Source organism: Somniosus microcephalus, chromosome 3 (assembly GCF_052327205.1).
Source record: "Somniosus microcephalus isolate GS21.2 chromosome 3, FLI_Smic_1.0, whole genome shotgun sequence".
Classification (NCBI taxonomy): domain Eukaryota; kingdom Metazoa; phylum Chordata; class Chondrichthyes; order Squaliformes; family Somniosidae; genus Somniosus; species Somniosus microcephalus.
The window spans coordinates 7491667-7509826 of record NC_140989.1 but is presented as its reverse complement, the minus strand read 5'-3'; the positions used below and the strand labels follow the sequence as shown (position 1 = coordinate 7509826).

General features: G+C 52.3%; 2 protein-coding genes across 2 annotated transcripts in view; one reads left to right on the top strand and one right to left on the bottom strand.

The window, feature by feature from the left end:
• LOC147120819 (uncharacterized) overlaps positions 1-18160 on the top strand; it is a 393799-nt gene that overhangs the window by 232586 nt on the left and 143053 nt on the right. The window lies entirely within an intron of this gene.
• Positions 1-18160, bottom strand: part of LOC147120820 (E3 ubiquitin-protein ligase TRIM65-like) — a 64665-nt gene that overhangs the window by 13098 nt on the left and 33407 nt on the right. The window contains exon 6 of the mRNA XM_085983630.1: positions 10090-10173. Within this exon, the coding sequence (XP_085839756.1) occupies positions 10090-10173 (84 nt within the window). The remainder of the gene's footprint in view (positions 1-10089; positions 10174-18160) is intronic.

Sequence of the window (18160 nt, the reverse complement as noted above, 5' to 3'; positions counted from 1 at the left end):
ACCCGCTTCTTGGGGGTCTAGGTCCAGGCATGTTGGTCTGAGGGCTCACAGCAGCTCCTGCTGCTCAGCGTTTGGCGCCGTCGGTTGATGCAGCTCCTGCTGTTCAGCATTTGGACCGACATTTTGTTTTGCTAATAAAATTGATGCGTTATCAATTCCTCATAAAAGACAGAGAGTTAATTAATAGGCTTTTATTAGCAAAGAACAGAGCATGCCTCTCGTGGTTGCCTGGTATCCAAAAGGGCAGGGGGCTGCAGAGCAGTCAGCTTTATACCCAGGCATGTGGGTGGAGCCAGGGGCGGAGTCAGCTGAGGCATGCATAGGCACAACAGTGTGCAACAACAACAACAACAACAATAACAAACAGTGGTTCACCACAAAGAGTAGAGCTCCCTCTACACTGTCCCATCATACACTCTCAGGGCAGGTACAGCACGGGTTAGATACAGAGTAAAGCTCCCTTTACACTGTCCCATCAAACACTCCCAGGGCAGGTACAGCACGGGTTAGATACAGAGTAAAGCTCCCTCTGCACTGTCCCATCAAACACTCCCAGGGCAGGTACAGCACGGGTTAGATGCAGAGTAAAGCTCCCTTGACACTGTCCCATCAAACACTCTCAGGGCAGGTACAGCACGGGTTAGATACAGTGTAAAGCTCCCTCTACACTGTCCCATCAAACACTCCCAGGGCAGGTACAGCACGGGTTAGATACAGTGTAAAGCTCCCTCTACACTGTCCCATCAAACACTCCCGGGGCAGGTACAGCACGGGTTAGATACAGAGCAAAGCTCCCTCTACACTGTCCCATCAAACACTCCCAGGGCAGGTACAGCACGGGTTAGATACAGTGTAAAGCTCCCTCTACACTGTTCCATCAAACACTCCCAGGGCAGGTACAGCACGGGTTAGATACAGAGTAAAGCTCCCTCTACACTGTCCCCATCAAACACTCTCAGGGCAGGTACAGCACGGGTTAGATACAGAGTAAAGCTCTCTCTACATTGTACCATCAAACACTCCCAGAGCAGTTACAGCACGGGTTAGATACAGAGTAAAGCTCCCTCTACACTGTCCCATCAAACACTCCCAGGGCAGGTACAGCACGGGGTTAGATGCAGTGTAAAGCTCCCTCTGCACTATCCCATCAAACACTCCCAGGGCAGTTACAGCACGGGTTAGATACAGAGTAAAGCTCCCTCTACACTGTCTGATCAAACACTCCCAGGGCAGGTACAGTATGGGTTAGATACAGAGTAAAGCTCCCTCTACACTGTCCCATCAAACACTCCCAGGGCAGGGACAGCATGGCTTAGATACAGAGTAAAGCTCCCTCTACACTGTCCCATCAAACACTCCCAGGGCAGGTACACCACGGGTTAGATACAGTGCAAAGCTCCCTCTACACTGTCCCATCAAACACTCCCAGGGCTGGTACAGCACGGGTTAGATACAGAGTAAAGCTCCCTCTACACTATCCCATCAAACACTCCCAGGGCAGGTACAGCACGGGTTAGATACAGAGTAAAGCTCCCTCTACACTGTCCCCATCAAACGCTCTCAGGGCTGGTACAGCACGGCTTAGATAGAGTAAAGCTCCCTCTACACTGTCCGATCAAACACTCCCAGGGCAGGTCCAGATCGGGTTAGATACAGAGTAAAGCTCCCTCTACACTGTCCCCATCAAACACTCTCAAGGCAGGTACAGCACGGGTTAGATACAGAGTAAAGCTCCCTCTACACTGTCCCCATCAAACACTCCCAGGGCAGGGACAGCATGGCTTAGATACAGAGTAAAGCTCCCTCTGCACTGTCCCCATCAAACACTCCCAGGGCAGGTACAGCACGGGTTAGATACAGATTAAAGCTCCCAGTACACTGTCCCATCAAACACTGCCAGGACAGGTACAGCACGGGTTAGATACAGTGTAAAGCTCCCTCTACAGTGTCCCCATCAAACACTATCAGGGCAGGTATAGCACGGGTTAGATACAGAGTAAAGCTGTCTCTACACTGTCCCATCAAATACTCCCAGGGCAGGAACAGCACAGGTTAGATACAGAGTGAAGCTCCCTCTACACTGTCCCATCAAACACTCCCCGTGCAGGTACAGCACGGGTTAGATACAGAGTAAAGCTCCCTCTACACTGTCCCATCAAAAACTCCCAGGGCAGGTACAGCACGGGTTAGATGGAGAGTAAAGCTCCCTGTACACTGCCCCATCAAACACTCCCAGGGCAGGTACAGCGTGGGTTAGATACAGAGAAAAGCTCCCGCTGCACTGTCCCATCAAACACTCTCAGGGCAGGTACAGCACGGGGTTAGATACAGTGTAAAGCTCCCTCCACACTGTCCCATCAAACACTCCCAGGGCAGATACAGCACGGGTTAGATGGAGAGTAAAGCTCCCTCTACACTGCCCCATCAAACACTCCCAGGGCAGGTACAGCATGGGTTAGATACAGAGTAAAGCTCCCTCTACACTGTCCCATCAAACACTCTCAGGGCAGGTACAGCACGGGGTTAGATACAGAGTAATGCTCCCTCTACACTGCCCCATCAAACACTCCCAGGGCAGGTACAGCACGGGTTAGATACAGAGTAAAGCTCCCTCTACACTGTCCCATCAAACACTCCCAGGGCTGGTACAGCACGGGTTAGGTACAGAGTAAAGCTCCCTCTACACTGTCCCATCAAACACTCCCAGGGCAGGTACAGCACGGGTTAGATACAGAGTAAAGCTCCTTCTATACTGTCCCATCAAACACTCCCAGGGCAGGTACAGCATGGGTTAGATACAGAGTAACGCTCCCTCTACACTGTCCCATCAAACACTCCCAGGGCAGGTACAGCACGGGTTAGATACAGAGTAAAGCTCCCTCTACACTGTCCCATTAAACACTCCCAGGGCAGGTACAGCACGGGTTAGATACAGAGTAAAGCTCCCTCTACACTCTCCCATCAAACACTCCCAGGGCAGGTACAGCACGGGTTAGATACAGAGTAAAGCTCCCTCTACACTGTCCCATCAAACACACCCAGGGCAAGTACAGCACAGGTTAGATACAGAGTAAAGCTCCCTCTGCACTGTCTCATCAAACACTCCCAGGGCAGGTACAGCACGGGGTTAGATACAGAGTAAAGCTCCCTCTACACTGTCCCGTCAAACACTCCCAGGGCAGATACAGCACGGGGTTCGATACAGAGTAAAGCTCCCTCTACACTGTCCCATCAAACACTCCCAGGGCAGGTACAGCATGGGTTCGATACAGAGTAAAGCTTCCTCTGCACTGTCCCATTAAACACTCCCAGGGCAGGTACAGCACGGGTTAGATACAGAGTAAAGCTCCCTCTACACTGCCCCATCAAACACTCCCAGGGCAGGTACAGCACGGGTTAGATACAGAGTAAAGCTCCCTCTACACTGTCCCATCAAACACTCCCAGGGCAAGTGCAGCACGGGTTAGATACAGGGTAAAGCTCCCTCTGCACTGTCCCATCAAACACTCCCAGGGCAGGTACACCACGGGTTAGATACAGAGTAAAGCTCCCTCTACACTGTCCCATCAAACACTCCCAGGGCAGGTACAGCACGGGGTTAGATACAGAGTAAAGCTCCCTCTACACTGTCCCGTCAAACACTCCCAGGGCAGATACAGCACGGGGTTAGATACAGAGCAAAGCTCCCTCTACACTGTCCCCATCAAACACTCCCAGGGCAGGTACAGCACGGGTTAGATACAGAGTAAAGCTCCCTCTACACTGTCCCATCAAACACTCCCAGGGCTGGTACAGCACGGGTTAGATACAGAGTAAAGCTCTCTCTACACTGTCCCGTCAAACACTCCCAGGGCAGGTACAGCATGGGTTCGATACAGAGTAAAGCTTCCTCTACACTGTCCCATTAAACACTCCCAGGGCAGGTACAGCACGGGTTAGATACAGAGTAAAGCTCCCTCTACACTGTCCCATCAAACACTCCCAGGGCAAGTACAGCACGGGTTAGATACAGAGTAAAGCTCCCTCTACACTGTCCCATCAAACACTCCCAGGGCAGGTACAGCATGGGTTAGATACAGAGTAAAGCTCCCTCTACACTGTCCCATCAAACACTCCCAGGGCAGGTACAGCACGGGTTAGATACAGAGTAAAGCTCCCTCTGCACTGTCCCATCAAACACTCCCAGGGCAGGTACAGCACAGGGTTTGATACAGAGTAAAGCTCCCTCTACACTGCCCCATCAAACACTCCCAGGGCAAGTACAGCACGGGTTAGATACAGAGTAAAGCTCCCTCTACACTGCCCCATCAAACACTCCCAGGGCAGGTACAGCGCGGGTTAGATACAGAGTAAAGCTCCCTCTACACTGTCCCATCAAACACTCCCAGGGCAAGTACAGCACGGGTTAGATACAGGGTAAAGCTCCCTCTACACTGTCCCATCAAACACTCCCAGGGCAGGTACACCACGGGTTAGATACAGAGTAAAGCTCCCTCTACACTGTCCCATCAAACACTCCCAGGGCAGGTACAGCACGGGGTTAGATACAGAGTAAAGCTCCCTCTACACTGTCCCACCTAACACTCCGAGGGCAGGTACAGCACGGGGTTAGATACAGAGTAAAGCTCCCTCTACACTGTCCCATCAAACACTCCCAGGGCAGGTACAGCACGGGTTAGATACAGAGTAAAGCTCTGATATACCTATCAATTCAGTTCATGAAAAGCGACGAGTTAAGTTCGTAACTATAGGTTTTTATTGCCTAAATAACAGAGCCTACCCTCGCGGGTGATCGGATCCAACAAGGAGGAATACCTGCCAGTTGACCACCTTTATACCTGGGCAAGCAGGCGGAGCCATGGGCGGAGTCAGCTGTGGTCAGCCCAGGTATAACAGCGTGGCAAGAGGTGACCTTGTGTAGTGATACAACAGTGTAAACAGTGATAACCATAGTGTAACGATATAAACAGTGATAACCATAGTGTAACGATAGTGAACGATAAAAGTGGTTTACCACATTCACCCCTTGTTTAAATTTGAGTCCGGTGGGGTGAAGTGTACTACCAGTTCGGGTATGTCAGTCTGTCCGGAGGCCTCGTAACCCTTTCTGATCGGCGCAGCAGCGGCGGCGGTGGTGCAGTATCCGATGTTAATGCTGGTGTCTGCGTGGTCGGCGAAGGCTCGTGGGGTTCCGGCATGCCGTCTACCTGGGCTGGATTTGGGGGGGTGGTGGGGGGTAACGGTGGTGTCTCAGGGGTGCCCGAGGGTGCGAGGTCTCGTAAGGAGACTGTGTCCTCCCGCCCGTCTGGGTATGCCACATAGGCGTACTGGTGGTTGGCGTGCAGGAGGTCCACCCTCTCTACCAGGGGGTCCGTTTTATGGGCCCTCACGTGCTTTCGCAGCAAGACGGGCCCCGGAGAAGTCAGCCATGTTGGTAGCGAGGTTCCCGTAGTTGACTTCCTGGGGAAAACAAACATTTGTTCATGGGGGGTGGCGTTAATGGCAGTGCAAAGCAGTGACCGGATGGAATGCAGCGCTGCCGGGAGGACTTCCTGCCAGCGAGAGGTTGGGAGGCCCTTAGACTTTAAGGCTAAGAGAACGGCCTTCCAGACAGTCGCGTTCTCTCTTTCCACCTGGCCGTTCCCTCGGGGGTTGTAGCTGGTGGTCCTGCTTGCAGCAATACCTCTCGCTAGTAGGAACTGGCGAAGTTCCTCGCTCATGAAGGATGAGCCCCGGTCGCTATGTATATAGTTCGGGAACCCGAACAAGGCGAAGAGGTCGTTCAGGCATTTGATGACCGTGGTACTGGTCATGTCTGGGCAGGGGAAGGCAAAGGGGAAACGGGAGTACTCATCAATAATGTTGAGGAAGTACACATTACGGTCAGAGGACGGGAGGGGCCCCTTAAAATCGATGCTCAAGCGCTCGAAGGGGCGGGTGGCCTTGATCAGGCTTGCTCTGTCCGGCCTAAAGAAATGCGGTTTGCATTCGGCACAGGTTTGGCAGTTCCTGGTCATGGTCCTGACCTCCTCGATGGAATTGGGCAGGCAGAGGTCGTTGTGGAGGGTCTGCAGTCTATCAATTTGCGCGTTGGCGCATGTACTTCGTGATAGAGCATCTGGGGGTTCGTTCAGTTTACCAGGCCGGTACAAGATATCATAATCGTAGGTGGAAAGCTCGATTCTCCACCTCAAGATCTTGTCGTTCTTGATTTTGCCCCTCAGCTTGTTATTAAACATAAAAGCGACCGAGCGCTGGTCGGTGAGGAGGGTAAATCGTTTGCCTGCCAGGTAATGCCTCCAGCGTCGTACTGCCTCCACGATCGCCTGGGCCTCCTTCTCGACCGAAGAGTGTCGGATCGCAGGGCCCTGGAGGGTCCTTGAGAAGAAGGCCACAGGTCTCCCCGCCTGGTTAAGGGTTGCAGCTAGGGCGAAGTCGGATGCATTGCTCTCCACTTGGAAAGGAATAGACTCATCCACCGCGTGCATTGTGGCCTTAGCAATGTCTCCCTTTATGAGGGAGAAGGCTGCGCATGCTTCTGCCGTCAGGGGGAAGGAGGTGGACTTCATGAGGGGTCTGGCTTTGTCCGCATAATTGGGCACCCATTGGGCATAGTAGGCGAAGAGCCCCAGGGTTCTCTTCAGCGCCTTTGGACAGTGGGGGAGGGGAAGCTCCATGAGGGGGCGCATTCTTTCAGGGTCGGGGCCGATGACTCCGTTCTCTACTACGCAGCCGAGGATGGCAAGGCGCGAGGTGTTAAACACACATTTCTCCTTATTGTAGGTGAGGTTCAGCCGTTGGGCCGTACGGAGGAATCTCTCCAGATTAACATCATGGTCCTGCCGGTCGCGGCCGCAGATGGTGACGTTAGCTAGATAAGGGAACGTGGCATGCAGCCCGTTCTGGTCAACCATCCGGTCCATCTCCCTTTGGAAGACCGAAACCCCGTTGGTGACGCCGAAGGGAACCCTAAGGAAGTGGTAGAGGCGGCCATTCGCCTCGAAGGCGGTATACTGGCGGTCCTCAGGGCGGATAGGGAGTTGGTGGTAGGCCGACTTAAGGTCGATGGTAGAGAATACCCGGTACTGTGCAATCTGATTGACCATATCAGATATGCGGGGAAGGGGGTATGCGTCCAGCTGGGTGTACCGGTTTATGGTTTGGCTGTAGTCGATAACCAGGCGGTGTTTATCGCCGGTCTTAACGACTACGACCTGGGCACGCCAGGGGCTGTTGCTTCTCTCGATGATGCCCTCCTTCAGGAGTCGCTGCACCTCGGAGCTAATAAAAGCTCTGTCCCCGGCGCTGTACCGCCTGCTCTTGGTAGCGACGGGTTTACAGTCGCGGGTGAGGTTAGCGAACAGGGAGGGGGGCGGGACCTTGAGGGTGGATAGGCCGCAGGTGGTACGCGGTGGGCGGTTTAAAAGCTGCTGGTTGTAGACTGTGAGTGGGGGGAGGGGTCCACCGTATGCCAAAGTGACACTTTGAAGGTGGGATTGGAAATCCAGCCCTAGTAGGACGGCAGCGCAGAGCTGGGGCAGGACGAGAAGTTTAAAATTTTTATACTCCGTGCCCCTAACCGACAGGGTCACAACACAGTAGCCGCTGATGTCTGTAGAATGGGACCTCGACGCCATCGAGATCCGGTTGCGCGTTGGCCGGACAGTGAGGGAGTAGTGGCTCACCGTGTCTGGATGGATGAAACTCTCCGTGCTTCCGCTGTCGAACAGGCAGGTCGTGGCGTGGCCGTTTACTTTGATGTCCATCATGGACTTGGACAGGTGATGCGGGCGAGCTTGGTCAAGTGTGACGGAGGCTAGTGTATGGCTGAGCGAGCTGCTGTAGTCTGCGGGTGAGGCGGTGGTCAGGTCTGGAGACAAGGTGGCGGTCGAGTGTGGTGAACAAAATGGCGGCGCCTCCCCTGCAGGCCTTCGCGAAGTGGCCTTTCTTGTGGCAGTCAGAGCAGGTTGCGTTTCTTGCAGGGCAGCGCGCCCTCGGGTGTTTCGCCTGGCCACAGAAGAAGCAGCCGGCGGCCCGATCGCGGGGCTCCGATGTCGCAGCCGGTACCGGGGGTGGCGGTCCCGATCGGTTCCGGGACACCGACGCTGTGGTAGGTCCCAGAGGCGGTGGTGCGAGGGGTATTGCGGCCGGGGTCGGGCCCGAGTCCCAGGGTCGCGCAGCACAGTACCTGGAGTACGCCTCGAGGTCCCGATGGGCCACTTCCAAGGAGCGAGCGAGGATAGCAGCTGTTTTCAGGTCGAGGTCCTTTGATTCCAGCAGTCTTTGCCGTGAGTAGTCTGACCGAAGGCCTTTCACGAAGGCATCTCGGATGTTTCCATCTGTATGTTCTGCAGCTGTTACGGCTTTAAAGTCACAGTCCCTGCCGAGTATTTGCAGCGCCCGTAAGAAATCATCAACCGACTCTCCTGGCTGTTGCGAGCGGGATCTTAGGAGATGCCTGGCGTACATTGAGTTTACAGGGCTCCGATACTGTTCTTTTAGCAGGTTGAGGGCGTCCTCGTATGTGGCAATGTCCCGGATGAGTGCAAATACTTTAGGGCTCACCTGAGCGGTCAGAACTCTTAGTTTGGATGCCGGAGGCACGCCGGATTCTCCCAGGTAGGCTTCGAAGCAGCTCAGCCAGTGTTCGAAGTCGAGGGCTGAATTCGCAGCCTGTGGGTTTAGATCCAGGTACGGCGGCCGGAGGGCTCGTAGCCAGGCCGGCTGCTGGGGCTGTTGTAGATGGCCGTTTGGCTGGGGCTGTACGTCTGACTGGTCGTTTGGCTGCTCCGTTGTAGACATTTCAAAATTTAGCCAATAAAATTGATATACCTATCAATTCAGTTCATGAAAAGCGACGAGTTAAGTTAGTAACTATAGGTTTTTATTGGCTAAATAACAGAGCCCACCCTCGCGGGTGAGCGGATCCAACAAGGAGGAATACCAGCCAGTCGACCACCTTTATACCTGGGCAAGCAGGCGGAGCCATGGGCGGAGTCAGCTGTGGTCAGCCCAGGTATAACAGCGTGGCAAGAGGTGACCTTGTGTAGTGATACAACAGTGTAAACAGTGATAACCATAGTGTAACGATATAAACAGTGATAACCATAGTGTAACGATAGTGAACGATAAAAGTGGTTTACCACAAGCTCCCTCCACACTGACCCATCAAACACTCCCAGGGCATGTACAGCGCGGGTTAGATACAGAGTAAAGCTCCCTCTACACTGTCCCATCAAACACTCCCAGGGCATGTACAGCACGGGTTAGATACAGAGTAAAGCTCCCTCTACACTGTCCCATCAAACACTCTCAGGGTAGGTACAGCACGGGTTAGATGGAGAGTAAAGCTCCCTCTACACTGTCCCATCAAACACTCTCAGGGCAGGTACAGCACGGGTTAGATACAGAGTAAAGCTCCCTCTACACTGTCCCATCAAACACTCCCAGGGCAGGTACAGCACGGGGTAGATACAGAGTAAAGCTCCCTCTACACTGTCCCATCAAACACTCCCAGGGCAGGTACAGCACGGGTTAGATACAGAGTAAAGCTCCCTCTACACTGTCCCATCAAACACTCTCAGGGCAAGTACAGCACGGGTTAGATGGAGAGTAAAGCTCCCTCTACACTGTCCCATCAAACACTCTCAGGGCAGGTACAGCACGGGTTAGATACAGAGTAAAGCTCCCTCTACACTGTCCCATCAAACACTCTCAGGGCAGGTACAGCACGGGTTAGATGGAGAGTAAAGCTCCCTCTACACTGTCCCATCAAACACTCCCAGGGCAGGTACAGCACGGGTTAGATGGAGAGTAAAGCTCCCTCTGCACTGTCCCATCAAACACTCTCAGGGCAGGTACAGCACGGGTTAGATGGAGAGTAAAGCTCCCTCTACACTGTCCCATCAAACACTCTCAGGGCAGGTACAGCACGGGTTAGATGGAGAGTAAAGCTCCCTCTACACTGTCCCATCAAACACTCTCAGGGCAGGTACAGCACGGGTTAGATACAGAGTAAAGCTCCCTCTACACTGTCCCATCAAACACTCTCAGGGCAGGTACAGCACGGGTTAGATGGAGAGTACTCACAGTGCAGGAGTTCCTCCCTGGTGCGTGGCTCCTTGTGACTGTCCAGCGGGGGTCTGGGCCTGGAGAAGGTTGGTGTCTCAGCAGCTGTATGAAGAGAAGCAGAGAGAAGGAATGGACATTGCGCGATGTGCAGCATTTCCACCTTAAACTGAAGAGATATGCCGAGTGTGCAAGGTGCTCTCGTGGGGAGGGGCCCCGTCCCTCTGTGCGATTATTAATAAATGCACTCTACACCTGAATCATGGGGAATTATCAAGTCTGTAGCCCAGAGAGGAAAAGTGCCTCAGCCCCGGGGAACAGAGCAATTCACCACAAGTGCTTTCTGCTTGAGTCCAGAATGGCCGCCTCCTGCTTGTCAGAATCTTTACCAGTTGGCAGCGGTTAAAGTGTCAGCCGCGGCTCAGTGGGCAGCAGTCTCACCCCGGAGTCAAATGGCCGTGGGTTCGAGCCCCACTCCAGAGACTTGAGCACATAATCCAGGCTGGCACTCCCTGTGCAATACTGAGGGAGCACCGCACTGTCAGAGGGGCGGTACTGAGGGAGCACTGCACTGTCAGAGGGGCAGTACTGAGGGAGCACCGCACTGTCGGAGGGGCAGTACTGAGGGAGCACCGCACTGTCGGAGGGGCAGTACTGAGGGAGCACCGCACTGTCAGAGGGGCAGTACTGAGGGAGCACCGCACTGTCAGAGGGGCGGTACTGAGGGAGCGCCGCACTGTCGGAGGGGCAGTACTGCGGGAGTGCTGCACTGTCGGAGAGGCAGCACTGAGGGAGCACCGCACTGTCGGAGGGGCAGTACTGAGGGAGCACCGCACTGTCGGAGGGGCGGTACTGACGGAGCACCGCACTGTCGGAGGGGCAGTACTGAGGGAGCACCGCACTGTCGGAGGGGCAGTACCGAGGGAGCACCGCACTGTCGGAGGGGCACTACTGAGGGAGTGCTGCACTGTCGGAGGGGCAGTACTGAGGGAGCACCGCACTATCAGAAGGTCAGTACTGAGGGAGCACTGCACTGTCGGAGAGGCAGCACTGAGGGAGTGCTGCACTGTCGGAGAGGCAGTACTGAGGGAGCGCCGCACTGTCGGAGGGGCAGTACTGAGGGAGCTCTGCACTGTCGGAGGGACAGTACTGAGGGAGCGCTGCACTGTCGGAGGGGCAGTACTGAGGGAGTGCTGCACTGTCAGAGGGGCAGTGCTGGGGGAGTGCTGCACTGTCGGAGGGTCAGTGCTGAGGGAGCGCCGCACTGTCGGAGGGGCTGTATTGAGGGAGTGCTGCACTGTCAGAGGGGCAGTACTGAGGGAGCGCTGCACTGTCGGAGGGGCAGTACTGAGGAAGCGCTGCACTGTCGGAGGGGCAGTACTGAGGGAGTGCTGCACTGTCGGAGGGGCAGTACTGAGGGAGCGCTGCACTGTCGGAGGGGCAGTACTGAGGGAGTGCTGCACTGTCGGAGGGGCAGTACTGAGGGAGTGCTGCACTGTCGGAGGGGCAGTACTGAGGGAGCGTTGCACTGTTGGAGGGGCAGTACTGAGGGAGCGCTGCACTGTTGGAGGGGCAGTACTGAGGGAGCGCTGCACTGTCGGAGGGGCAGTACTGAGGGAGCGCTGCATTGTCAGAGATGACGTCTTTCAGATGAGATGTTAAACCGAGGCCCCGTCTGCTCTCTCAGGTGGATGTAAATGATCCCACAGCTGTATTTGGAAGAAGAGCAGGGGAGTTCTCTCCGGTGTCCTGAGGCCAATATTTATCCCTCAATCAACATCCCTAAAACTGATTATCTGGTCATTTATCTCATTGCTGTTCATGGGAGCTTGCTGTGCGCATATTGGTTGCCACGTTTCCTACATTATGACAGTGACTACACTTCAAACATTACTTCATTGGCTGTGAAGTGCTTTGGGACGTCCTGAGGTGGTGAAAGGTGCTATATAAATGCAAGTCTTCCTTTCCGCGATCAACTTGGAGATGTTCAGCGAAGCAGGAAATATTCACGCAGGTACTTCTCCAATTGCCTTTTGAAAGCCATGATTGAATCTGCCTCCAACATCATTTCAGGCAGTGCATTCCAGATCCTAACATCTCGCTGTGCGCATATTGGCTGCCTTGGAGAGGGTGCAGGAAATATTTACTAGAATGATCCCAGGGATGAGGGACTTCAGTTACATGGATAGACTGGAGAAGCTGGGGTTGTTCTCCTCGGAGCAGAGAAGATTGAGAGGAGATTTGATAGAGGTGTTCAAAATCATGAGGGGTCTGGACAGAGTAGACAGAGAGAAACTGTTCCCATTGGTGGAAGGGTCGAGAACCAGAGGACACAGATTTAAGGTGATTGGCAAAAGAACCAAAGGCGACTTGAGGAAAAACATTTTTACTCAGCGAGTGGTGAGGATCTGGAATGCACTGCCTGAGGGTGGTGGAGGCAGATTCAATCACCGCTTTCAAAAGGGAATTGGGGAACTACCTGAAGGACAAACATTTGCAGGGCTACGGGGAAAGGGCGGGAGGAGTGGGACTAGCTGAGGTGCTGTAACCATTCTATCATTCTATATCCAGGGGGACAAGTTTCTAACAGGTACAGCACGGGATAGATACAGAGTAAAGCTCCCTCTACACTGTCTCATCAAACACTCCCAGGGCAGGTACAGCACGGGTTAGATACAGAGTAAAGCTCCCTCTACACTGTCCCATCAAACACTCCCAGGGCAGGTACAGCATGGGTTAGATACAGAGTAAAGCTCCCTCTGCACTGTCCCATCCAACACTCCCAGGGCAGGTACAGCACGGGTTAGATACAGAGTAAAGCTCCCTCTACACTGTCCCATCAAACACTCCCAGGGCAGGTGCAGCACGGGTTAGATACAGAGTAAAGCTCCCTCTGCACTGTCCCATCAAACACTCCCAGGGCAGGTACAGCACGGGTTAGATACAGAGTAAAGCTCCCTCTACACTGTCCCATCAAACACGCCCAGGGCAGGTGCAGCACGGGTTAGATACAGAGTAAAGCTCTCTCTACACTGTCCCATCAAACACTCCCAGGGCAGGTACAGCACGGGTTAGATACAGAGTAAAGCTCCCTCTACACTGTCCCATCAAACACTCCCAGGGCAGGTGCAGCACGGGTTAGATACAGAGTAAAGCTCCCTCTACACTGTCCCATCAAACACTCCCAGGGCAGGTACAGCTCGGGTTAGATACAGAGTAAAGCCCCCTCTACACTGTCCCATCAAACACTCCCAGGGCAGGTACAGCACGGGTTAGATACAGAGTAAAGCTCCCTCTACACTGTCCCATCAAACACTCCCAGGGCAGGTACAGCACGGATTAGATACAGAGTAAAGCTCCCTCTACACTATCCCATCAAACACTCCCAGGGCAGGTACAGCACGGGTTAGATACAGAGTAAAGCTCTCTCTACACTGTCCCATCAAACACTCCCAGGGCAGGTACAGCACGGGTTAGATACAGAGTAAAGCTCCCTCTACACTGTCCCATCAAACACTCCCAGGGCAGGTGCAGCACGGGTTAGATACAGAGTAAAGCTCCCTCTACACTGTCCCATCAAACACTCCCAGGGCAGGTACAGCACGGGTTAGATACAGAGTAAACCTCCCTCTACACTGTCCCATCAAACACTCCCAGGGCAGGTACAGCACGGGTTAGATACAGAGTAAAGCTCCCTCTACACTGTCCCATCAAACACTCCCAGGGCATGTACAGCACAGGTTAGATACAGAGTAAAGCTCCCTCTACACTGTCCCATCAAACACTCCCAGGGCAGGTGCAGCACGGGTTAGATACAGAGTAAAGCTCCCTCTACACTGTCCCATCAAACACTCCCAGGGCAGGTACAGCACGGGTTAGATACAGAGTAAACCTCCCTCTACACTGTCCCATCAAACACTCCCAGGGCAGGTACAGCACGGGTTAGATACAGAGTAAAGCTCCCTCTACACTGTCCCATCAAACACTCCCAGGGCAGGTACAGCACGGGTTAGATACAGAGTAAAGCTCCCTCTACACTGTCCCATCAAACACTCCCAGGGCAGGTACAGCACGGGTTAGATACAGAGTAAAGCTCCCTCTACACTGTCCCATCAAACACTCCCAGGGCAGGTACAGCATGGGTTAGATACAGAGTAAAGCTCCCTCTACACTGTCCCATCAAACACTCCCAGGGCAGGTACAGCACGGGTTAGATACAGAGTAAAGCTCCCTCTACACTGTCCCATCAAACACTCCCAGGGCAGGTACAGCACGGGTTAGATACAGAGTAAAGCTCCCTCTACACTGTCCCATCAAACACTCCCAGGGCAGGTACAGCACGGGTTAGATACAGAGTAAAGCTCCCTCTACACTGTCCCATCAAACACTCCCGGGGCAGGTACAGCACGGGTCAGATACAGAGTAAAGCTCCCTCTACACTGTCCCATCAAACACTCCCAGGGCAGGTACAGCACGGGTCAGATACAGAGTAAAGCTCCCTCTACACTGTCCCATCAAACACTCCCGGGGCAGGTACAGCACGGGTCAGATACAGAGTAAAGCTCCCTCTACACTGTCCCATCAAACTCTCCCAGGGCAGGTACAGCACAGGTTAGATACAGAGTAAAGCTCCCTCTACACTGTCCCATCAAACACTCCCAGGGCAGGTACAGCACGGGTTAGATACAGAGTAAAGCTCCATCTACACTGTCCCATCAAACACTCCCAGGGCAGGTACAGCACGGGTTAGATACAGAGTAAAGCTCCCTCTACACTGTCCCATCAAACACTCCCGGGGCAGGTACCGCACGGGTTAGATACAGAGTAAAGCTCCCTCTACACTGTCCCATCAAACACTCCCAGGGCAGGTACAGCACGGGTTAGATACAGAGTAAAGCTCCCTCTACACTGTCCCATCAAACACTCCCAGGGCAGGTACAGCACGGGTTAGATACAGAATACTCACAGTGCAGGGGTTCGTGCCTGGTGTGTGACTCTGTGTGATTCTCCTGGAGGGGTCTGGGCCTGGAGAGAGTTTGCTTCTCAGCAGCTATATGGAGAGAAGGAATGGACATTGTGTGATGTGCCACATTTCCACCTTATCTCAGTCTTAAAAGGACGACCCCTTATCCTGAGACTATGGCCCCTCGTTCTAGACTCTCCAGTGAGGGGAAACAATCTCTCAGCATCTACCCTGTCAATCCCTTCAGAATCTTATATGTTCCATTATCACCTCTCATTCTTCTAAACTCCAGAGAGTATCGGCCCATTCTACACAATCTCTCATCACAGGACAGCCCTCTCATCCCAGGAATCAATCTAGTGAACCTTCGTTGCACCGCCTCCAAGGCAAGTATATCCTTCCTTAGATAAGGAGACCAGAACTGTGCCCAGTACTCCAGGTGTGGTCTCACCAGGGCCCTGTACAATTGGAGCAAGACTTCCTTACTCTTATACTCCAACCCCCTTGCAATAAAGGCCAACATGTCATTTGCCTTCCTTATTGCTTGCTGGACCTACACGCTAGCTTTCTGTGTTTCTTGCACGAGGACACCCAAATCTCTCTGAACACCAACATTTGAAAGTTTCTCACCATTTAAAAAATATTCTGTTTTTCTATTCTTCCTACCAAAGTGAATAACCTCCCATTTCCCCACGTTATACTCCATCTGCCACATTACTGCCCACTCACTTAACCCGTCTATCTCTTGGCAGGCTCCTTGTGTCCTCCTCACAGCTCACTGTCCCACCGAGCTTCGTATCCTCAGCATTTTAAAAGAATCTAGGCAACAAATAGCAGAGGCAATACTAGACATATTTAATCATTCGTTAGAAAAAGGTGTCGTGCCAGAGGACTGGCGGATAGCTAACGTAATAGCTATATTTAAGAAGGGAGATAGAACATGTCCAGGGAACTATAGACCAGTCCACTGTGGTAGGAAAAATAATGGAATCCTTACTAAAGGAGAAAATAGAAGAATGTTTAGAAGCCAAAAATATAATAATAAACAGTCAGCATGGATTTCAAAAGGGAAAGTCTTGCTTGACCCACCTCATTGAATTTTTTGAAGAGGTGTGGCAATATTGGTTAAGGAGAATGTTAGAGTTAAGAAATAATAGAGGTGCCATTACACTACTAGGTGTATTCTATAGACCACCAACTAGTGGGAAAGATATGGAGGAGCAAATTTTCAGAGAAATTACAGAGCGTGCAAGAACTATAGAGTAGTAATAATGGGGGCTTCAACTATCCTAATATAGACTGGGATTGTAATAGTGTTAAGTGCAGAGAAGGGGAAGAATTTCTGAAGTGTTTTCAGGAGAACTTTCTTGATCAGTATGTTTCTGGCCTGACGAGGGAGGAGGCATTGCTGGATCTGGTTCTGGGGAATGAGGTAGGTCAAGTGGAGCAAGTGTCAGTAGGTGAACATTTAGGGAACAGTGATCATAATATCATAAGTTTTAGATTAGCTATGGAAAAGGACAGGGAGCAATCTAGAGTAAAAATGTTTAACTAGGGGAAAGCCAATTTCAGTGGGATGAGAACGGATCTGGCCCGGGTAAACTGGAATCAAAAATTGGCAGGAAAAACTGTAGTGGAACAACGGGCTGCCTTTAAAGAAGAAATAGTTCGGGTGCAGTTGAGGAACATTCCCACTAGGGGGAAAGGCAGGGCAACTAAAGTCCAAGCCCCCTGGATGATGAAAGAGATAGAGAGTAAGATGAAGCAGAATAAGAGCACGTATGACAGATGTCCGGTCGAGAATACATCTGAGAATCAGGCTATATATAGAAAGGTCAGAGGAAAAGTGAAAAAGAAAATAAGAGGGGCAAAGAGAGGGTAATAGAATAGAATGACAGCCAACACAAAAGGGAATCCAAAAGTCTTCTATAGGCATATAAATAGTAAATGGGTAGTAAGAGGAGGGGTGGGGCCGATTACGGACCAAAAAGGAGACCTATTCATGGAGGCAGTGGGCATGGCTGAGGTACTAAATGAGTACTTTGCATCTGTCTTCACCAAGGAAGAAGATGCTGCCACAGATATAGTGAAGGAGGAGGTAGTAGAGATACTTGATAGGATAAAAATTGATAAAGAGGTATTAGAAAGGCTGGCTGTACTTAAAGTAGATGGCCCAGAAATTCGGGTCGGGGGCTTCCCGCGGGTGCAAGCCCCCGACCTGCACTTACCTAGCGCGCCGGCCGTTGAGCTGTGGGCCCGCGTGGGATTCCGATCCTGGGCCTGCTCCAGCTGCCGGCGCGCAGTGCTTGCATATCCCAGGGGTGCAGTTAGTTCGATGCGTCCCCTGGGATCACGTGGGCCATGGAGAGCCAATCGGAGCAGGGAATGCCCATTCATAAGTTTGTCAAACCTTATAAATACTACGGGCCCCAAAACATCACTAAATCTTCAAATACATTTTTTTTTAAATCACATTTTTTAAATCTATCTATCTATATATATATATAAGGATATGTCTCTCTGTCTGTCTCTCTGTCCGGCTATACAATCAAAAGTTATAGAGCGTACCTACACATATGTTATATCAAAAGAAAGCTCATCATTAGGGGACTCTTGTAGGTGTATTTACTTTTTGCTCGGACAAAAATTGTGCTGACGGTATCCAAAAAACGTTCAAAATTCCGCTCATTATCCGCTCATTTGCATTGAGTGGGGGCGGGTTCATTGTGTGTGCGGGCGGGCCATCCTACAGTTGAGTGATGTGATGATTGACCAATCCTACAGTTCAGTGACCTGACGGTTGACTAATCGGTGCGTGTGTGGGCGGGCCTTATCATTCTGAACCGAGGTGAGTGGCCGCCATCTTGATTCCAAACTGTTCATTTCTTTTTCCCACTTTCTGCGTGTTTCTTTTCAAATCTACATTTCCAGCAAAAAAAAAGTTGCTTTTGAAACACACATTGTTTATAAAAAAAGTAAATCAATTTGTAAATCTTTTCTCTAACATCTAGAATTCTCCTACCTTTCACCGTTTTTCCAGGCCTGTAAGCCTGGGCCTCTGTTGCCCAGCCACGCCCGAGCTAGGCACCTCCCGTCTCGCTCAACAAGCAGCTCGCGATCGCCGCCATC